Genomic DNA, 7,499 nt, shown 5'->3' with positions numbered 1-7,499 from the left:
TATAGGAAGCTACGCCACTGCCCTGGATCATTTCAAAGAGAAAATAAGAATTCAATACTGTAAGGCGTCACTTCCTACAGAGCTATGAACAATTAAATACCGTAACACAATACACCCATTGACAGTCTCTATATGAACTACGTAAATAACCGGGGTATATCAAGTGAAAAAACAAGAGTTGTTTCCCTTAGGTTCGAGTAAAATCGTTCTCTAATGCAAAACAATGCACATTTAGCAGTTTTTAAACCGCTAGTTTCGGGAGATTTAATGTCTGATTTTAATTTTGTTACACCAATGAAAAGCTTGTGATCTTAGCTTTGTCTCAGTATATATTTCAACACATTGTTTGACACTTCATGTATTTAAATTTACGGTTAAACCTACCGCAAGTCAGACCATTTTACATACGTTTTAGGTTATCTTTACTCGCAATTCTGTTGATAAGAATAGCCTGTCGTCTGCTAGTTCGGAAACTGTCAATCCGTGTATTAATGAAACTGTTACAGTGATTCAGTTTCTGTCTCTACACGGTGGATATAATTTGCTTCCAATTCAATGATTATTTTGTTATAAACAGTTTCGTTGCTATGCCATATTTAGTCCCATCTTTGATTAGCTCCCTTTAATTGATTTTCGAAGGTAATTTAATCATCAACTTTACGTAAAATATATATTAAACTAGTTGCGTATCAATTAAAGGGATGTAATGAAACGATGTTGAGGATCTATAATGTAGGTTCTTTCAACAGTTATTTAAAAAATAGATCAATGGTAAGAACACGGGTATTTTAAGTTCGGGATCACACTCCCAAACTCAAGGAATAGCAATATCGCTAAGCACTTTAAACTCTGTTCCGCTGTATGAACACATATGTGGATGTTTTTAAATTAAACAAGCAATTATCATAGTATTGCAAGCAATCCATAAGTCCCCTACCGGTAAGAGCCCAAGCAACATTCTGAAGGGCATTGGCCATTCACTTATGTTCCTATTTTAAGTAAATTTGTTAAAAAAAGTTATTTAAAAGTAATCACAGGAAACAGTTTTTATGTACAGACAGACAGACTGACGGACACTCTAAAGTTATTTTTTAAACATCCCTGTTATCAAAATATAACATTTTTAAAATCCTATCATGATTGAAGAAGTTGGAGTAAAAATAACCAATTTCTAAAAAAAAAAGTCTAAGTTCAAAAGGGGCATAATTCTGGAAATAGTCTTGCTAGAGTATTGAACACTCACAAATGTTGAGTGATAATAAGAAACATTTATATGAAGTTTGAAGTAGATACATTCAAAAAAAGAAGTTATTAAAAAAAATGTTTTTTTCATGAACATTTTAAGTTCAAGGGAGGTAATTCTGATAAATTTTGTGCTAGAAATGTAAACCTTGTCACATATAATGTGGTTGATGACAAGCAACTTATATTTAAAGTTTGAAGAAAATACCTTAAGAAATAAAGAACTTATAGTGAAAAAACTTAAAAACTAGAATCAGAAATCTTGAAATTCAGTCTATTTGTTGCCATAGCAACCAGAATTTTCAATATAGGAAGATAAGAAAAGGATGTGCATAATTTCCATACTGCCATCTACCCATATGTCAAGTTTCATAAACATATTTTCAGTACTTTTTGTGTTATCACTGGATCCAGGTTATGTGTAAAATTTGCCATATTTTCAGTCTATTTGTTGCCATAGCAACCAGAATTTTCAATATAGGAAGAAAAGAAAAAGATGTGCATAATCTCCATACTGCCATCTATCCATATATCAAGTTTCATAAAAATATTTTCAGTACTTTTTGCGTTATCGCGGGATCCAGGTTATGTGTAAAATTTGCCATATTTTCAGTCTATTTGTTGCCATAGCAACCAGAATTTTCAACATAGGAAGAAAAGAAAAAGACGTGCATAATCTCCATACTGCCATCTATCCATATATCAAGTTTCATAAAAATATTTTCAGTACTTTTTGCGTTATGGCGGGATCCAGTTTTGTGGACGGACGGACTGACGGACGGACAGACGGACGGACTGACGGACGGACGGACGGACAGACGGACGGAGGGTAAACCTAAAGTCCCCTCCGGTAAACCGGTAGGGGACTAAAAAAAATACCATTATATGTTGAATGTTCAATTCTGCTGAAACACGAAAGCTGGTTTGGCTAACCTAGATGTTACATACTTCAAAACGAAAACCAGGGGATCAAAACCACCTCATCTGTTTGAGCTAAGAGATGCATATATACTCCAGTATCTTAGATACTTTAAGTGGCATCTTACGATAATGCAGGGATAAACAGTGGTAATTCTGGTGCCGTTACTAATAAAGGCAACACGGGCGGGGGCCACTTCCGTTTATGAACAGACTCCATCAAACTTGAGCATGCAAACAATTTTTTATCGTGTTGGCAGTTCTTACAGGACTCTATCTTTGCATCCTGTGATAATTTTGGCAGTCTTTAATGTATAATAAAAATTGATTTTTGTTTGTATTAGAAAAAAAACTTTCAATGTGAAACAAAAATTCTTCAACGACAAGTGCCTCTTCGAGTTCCAGTAAAATATTGACCTTGATATCAACGATCTGCAATTTACTAGAAGCCGTTGACTGGGAAGAGATAAAACTCTACTTTGATACTTCGGCGGAGTTATCTCATTTAAGCTGATAACTATTACATATCCAAAATCACCGGACTTAAAATTACAATAAAGTTTGAATAATTATGCAAACTAAATAGATAAATTGTAAATACGTTAACCTAGTATGAACACAATTATATTTAGTTTTTTTTTCTACTGGAATAATTATACTGTATATTGTAAAGTGAAATCTTATTCCTAGACGGTGAAAGATAGGACGTTGATGACGTCTGTGTGACGTCATTTATAAATCCTTCAAATTCTTACAAGTTCGAACCCCGTCAGGTGTAATGCGTTGGCCCATTTAGCAAAATGTTACATGCGATACAGGTTAATAATTAACAGGAACTAATATGAACGTTTAGTCTATCACTTCTAACATAGTCAGATTGCAATATATTAAGAAGTGTATTCCGTAAAAACTACAACAAAATGTATATATAACACGCCATTAACGATATTAGATAATTAATGTTTAATATAAATATATTATATCACTGGTTTTTAATCAAATCACCGGAATGTTACATAATGATTTGAATATGCAAACGAAAATAAATAATTGTAAATATGTACGTTAACCAAACAATGGTTACATGAATAAATGATGCTTAATAACGCAATGTCAAAATTAAAGCTTTAAACACAGTTAACAAACTAGGTACATTTGTATGTATAATTAAAAAACTGTGAAAACATGCATTCAAAGTTTACATTGTTTGCAACTTTGGCACACATTTGCGCAACGGCGGCTCAATCCAACGTTCAATGTATATTTGTATAGTTCACAAATTAAGGCACAAATGTATGCATAGTTCACAGCCCGGGCACACACGCACATGTATAGATTACAATAAGGGCACAACTTTATGCTTCGTTCAAAACCCGCCCACAACACATATTTAAAGATCCCAAGCTGTGCACTGTATACATAGTTGACAACCCGTGCACACACATAATAAGTTAAAGTTCGCAATCTTGGCAAAGACGTATGTATGTTACAAATGTATACAAAATTCAAGTAAATGCATCGTTCACAATCAAGTCAAAGATAAATTACTACTAGACAGATGTCTACTTCATTTTTCTCTCACAAATAAATAGCAACACCTTCATGAAATAGCAAAATGATGTCATAAGTATATTTTTCAACTATTCCGAAAATACGTGACGTATATTTTGAATATTATAATATTTTACTAGACTAGTCAATCTACATATTCTGTCGTTATAACACTTTTGTCAAAGTTGTCCCTGTTTTTTGCAGCTTGGCATCGAAACAATAAGGAAACTGCCAGTAAGGAGTTATTTGTGCTAAACATGATATCAATTACTGAAACCAAAATTAATTTACTGGTCACAAAATATTGAAAAAATGACGATTTTTTCTGATACCGAAAAAATATTGACGCTATTTTGTATTTTAATCACTTATTCACAAGCTTATTTAAATGCAAATTAAGCTTTAGAATTTACTCCTTTTTTGTTGTTTGTTTTCATAATTCCAATTCTCAATCTCATCCTCAGCGTTCTCCTTCCGTTTAATCTACATTGTGACCTTTTCGGTATTTTTTATCCTTCCAGTAATTATTGGTCAAACTCATGGTGTGAACAAAACCGATGGTTTTATACGACTCCTCAACGATTTAGATGACCACAGTAGCTTCCCTTCAGGCATAAAAGGAAAGAAACTTGGGTTTGTTAATTGTTTTGATACCATAACCGATTTCGCAGTAAGTATTGGCAGTGCAACCGCTGTTGTTGTTTTTGTAGATGATGTTGCTGTTGTTGTTGTTCGAGGCGTCGATGTTGCAGATAACAACACCGAGTTCGTTGCTAGTCACGCTTCACCATTTGTTGATTTAGTGAGGCAATCGTCAACACTACATGTATTGGCCGGGCAGTAACCTACTTTACAGTTAGCTATGCACCACTGATCCATGCCTTCAACCCCGTGGAACTCGGCAATCGCGTGGCAACTAGTGTTTTGCTGGTTATGCTTTTTATCTTCACAGGAACACTCGCACATAAAAGTTACACAATTGCTTGCTCTACAATTAATTTCACACCATTTACTTATGCCGGGACTTTGATTATATATTCCTCGCGCTTTGCATCGAAACTCATCGGAAGTGACATCACATCCATTCGATGTCTTTGACCCGGAAGCATTTGACTGAGCCAGAGAAAATAACAATGGTGTAATGTAGTTCGGATTCGGATAAAACCTATCTAAGATATTACTTACAGAGACAAACTGAGTATTTGGGACTTCCGGTCTTTGAGGTGCCACGGGTAATCTGCCTACATGAGGTCTCTGGGTAACTGGTCTTGGCGTTTGACCAGCATCTACAGGTGGTGAAAAGAACACTTTCATTCCATTTGCAACTTCACTTCCTAATTTTCTAACAATTTGCCTACGTATATCATCAAGTGTTATGACCCGCGGTCTGACAGGTGGCGCTGCAGACACAGATGATGATAAAGCAGATGGTAATGTCGTTAATGGCGTCACTGAAGAAGCACGAGTAGATTTTATAGAAGTTAAATGGGTTGATGATGATGGGCGTATACTTGGTTTAATATTATCTACAGATGTTATATTTAGTTTTTCAACTGGAATATTTCGTATGGGTGAAAGTGAAATCTTATCCCTGGACGGTGAAAGATATGACGTTGATGAAATCTTTGTGACGTCAATTGCAGCTGATGATGACTGTATTAAAGGCGGATAAATGTTTGCCGCTGCATTGATTGTCGTGTTCGAATCCGCCTGAGTAGATTTCGTAGGCTGAATGGCGTCAGCAAAGATCGGGAACGAGCCGTCCGCTCTGAAAGTAACAAAACAAGATTAACATTTCACACAAATATTTTTGAAACATTAATAAAATATATTCATTTTCAAAATGTTTGCAACAAAACACGGTCGGTTCCTGGCGATAATATTTATAGCACACTCATAAATGATTATTGATGTAATATTATTGTTATGATTACTGATCTATTATTATTATTATCATTATTATTATTATTATTATTATTATTATTATTATTATTATTATTATTATTATTATTATTATTATTATTATCATTATTATCATTATTATTATTTTTATTATTATTATTATTATTATTATTAATAATAATAATAATAATAATATAATATTTATTCATTTATTTATCTATTTCCAGCAATCAAACAATCAATGTCATATATCAACTGTTAACCGCTAAATTAAAGGGCACATTATGCCTTAGAAATAAATAAATATTTACTTCTTTAGAAAGTCAAGCATGATTTTATATCGTTTTGATACTAGTTTTAGAGCATGTTATATATGTTTTGAGCATATTACCATTTTATCTTATTAATATTGTTTATTTTTGTTAAGTTGCTTAAAAAAATTTCACTATTATTTTTTCATCCGACGATGATAATAACAGAAAAATGAAACAATTTCCATTATCGGAATTGCTTGTTGATTTTCATTATATGAATAATATTAAAAATTTGTTTTCTATTAGGTTATTATTACAAGTAAACGAAGTGATCAACATCTTTTTTTTTTTGCAAAAAAACAACAACAAAAAAACTTACGGCGGTATTGGTATGTAATAAAATCAAATAAGAAATCAAATAATTCAAAACCGGGAAGACTTGTTATTTTAGCTTGTGGTCATCAAAGCTTTTTGGAAACTTTTTAATTTAAATGGATATTGTTCATTAATTCGTTACATATGATACTTTTTTGTATTCATTCCCGTCATATTCCAAGATAAAATGCCATTGCTTGTCTTATTATTATTATTATTATTATTTCTATTTTATTTTTATATATTTCTATTTTATTTGTATTGTTATTGTTATTATTATTATTATTATTATTATTATTATTAATAAATTTATTTATAAATATTATCATATCATCATTATTATAACTATTATTTGTATTATTATTATATCATCATAATTATTATTATAATGATCTTTTTTTTAAATTTTTATTGGGTGTGTATCACGCGCCATTTTATCTGTTATTTGGATGTGATATTATTATTGCATATTGTACACATTTTTAGCGTCACATCTCATAGGTAGCATATTCTCCCGTTTGTAAGTAATGGGAATTATCTCCCATTATCAGAAATGGGATTTTCTCCCATGTATCAACATGGGACTTTCCCCCCATAATCAGAATGGGAGATTTCATCCATGGGTGGATTTTTCCCGCAACGAAAATGGGAGGATTTTCAAACATTACTTTTTATGTTTTTATTTACACAATAAAGTATTTGAGACTTCAACAATAATTTCCTTGCCTAAAAGTTAATTCTTTATTCTTTCCAAATCTTTCCATTACCTTTACCTCCTATTTATCTAGAATCGGGGTAAAACGCCATATGGGAGAGCAAAACCCCAGTTGGAGAATGATAAAACCCCATGGGGGACTCAACTTTGATTGTCTCCCCAGCACTCATTTTTAGGGGTATGTGAAATTTAAAGACCAGTTTTTGTTTAATTTTATACCCATTGTTGACTGAACTCTTCGTTTATTTTCTAATTACATAAGAAAGGGTAGCTGAGTTTGCGAGAATCCCGGATTTTCAAAGTTATTCCGGAAGCTGTTAATAATATTTTTCTTATTTGTCGACAATCAAAATTGTTTTGTTTTTCCAGATTTAAATTAATACATATTTAACAGGGTGGTTAACATGCTATTAAAGGCTCATGAAGTCCACAAAAATGAGTTTATATTTATTTTCTGAAAGCTTTTTGATTTTGGTGTATTATTTTAGTTTTGAAAATGGTTACCCATTGGCCATTTCAACCGAACGTAAATTTCTATATAG

General features: G+C 32.3%; 1 protein-coding gene across 1 annotated transcript in view; it reads right to left on the bottom strand.

Moving 5' to 3' along the window:
- Nucleotides 1–3,110: 3,110 nt before the first annotated feature.
- Nucleotides 3,111–7,499, bottom strand: part of LOC132748319 (uncharacterized) — a 44,870-nt gene continuing 40,481 nt past the window's right edge. Inside the window, exon 5 of the mRNA XM_060737891.1 lies at nucleotides 3,111–5,479. Within this exon, the coding sequence (XP_060593874.1) occupies nucleotides 4,489–5,479 (991 nt within the window). The 3' untranslated portion in view covers nucleotides 3,111–4,488. The remainder of the gene's footprint in view (nucleotides 5,480–7,499) is intronic.

This window comes from Ruditapes philippinarum, unplaced genomic scaffold, assembly GCF_026571515.1.
Source record: "Ruditapes philippinarum isolate M1 unplaced genomic scaffold, ASM2657151v2 ctg3233_1_1_1_1, whole genome shotgun sequence".
Classification (NCBI taxonomy): Eukaryota; Metazoa; Mollusca; class Bivalvia; order Venerida; family Veneridae; genus Ruditapes; species Ruditapes philippinarum.
Note: the sequence above shows the minus strand (reverse complement) of the source record. Positions and strands in the feature narration are given on the sequence as shown.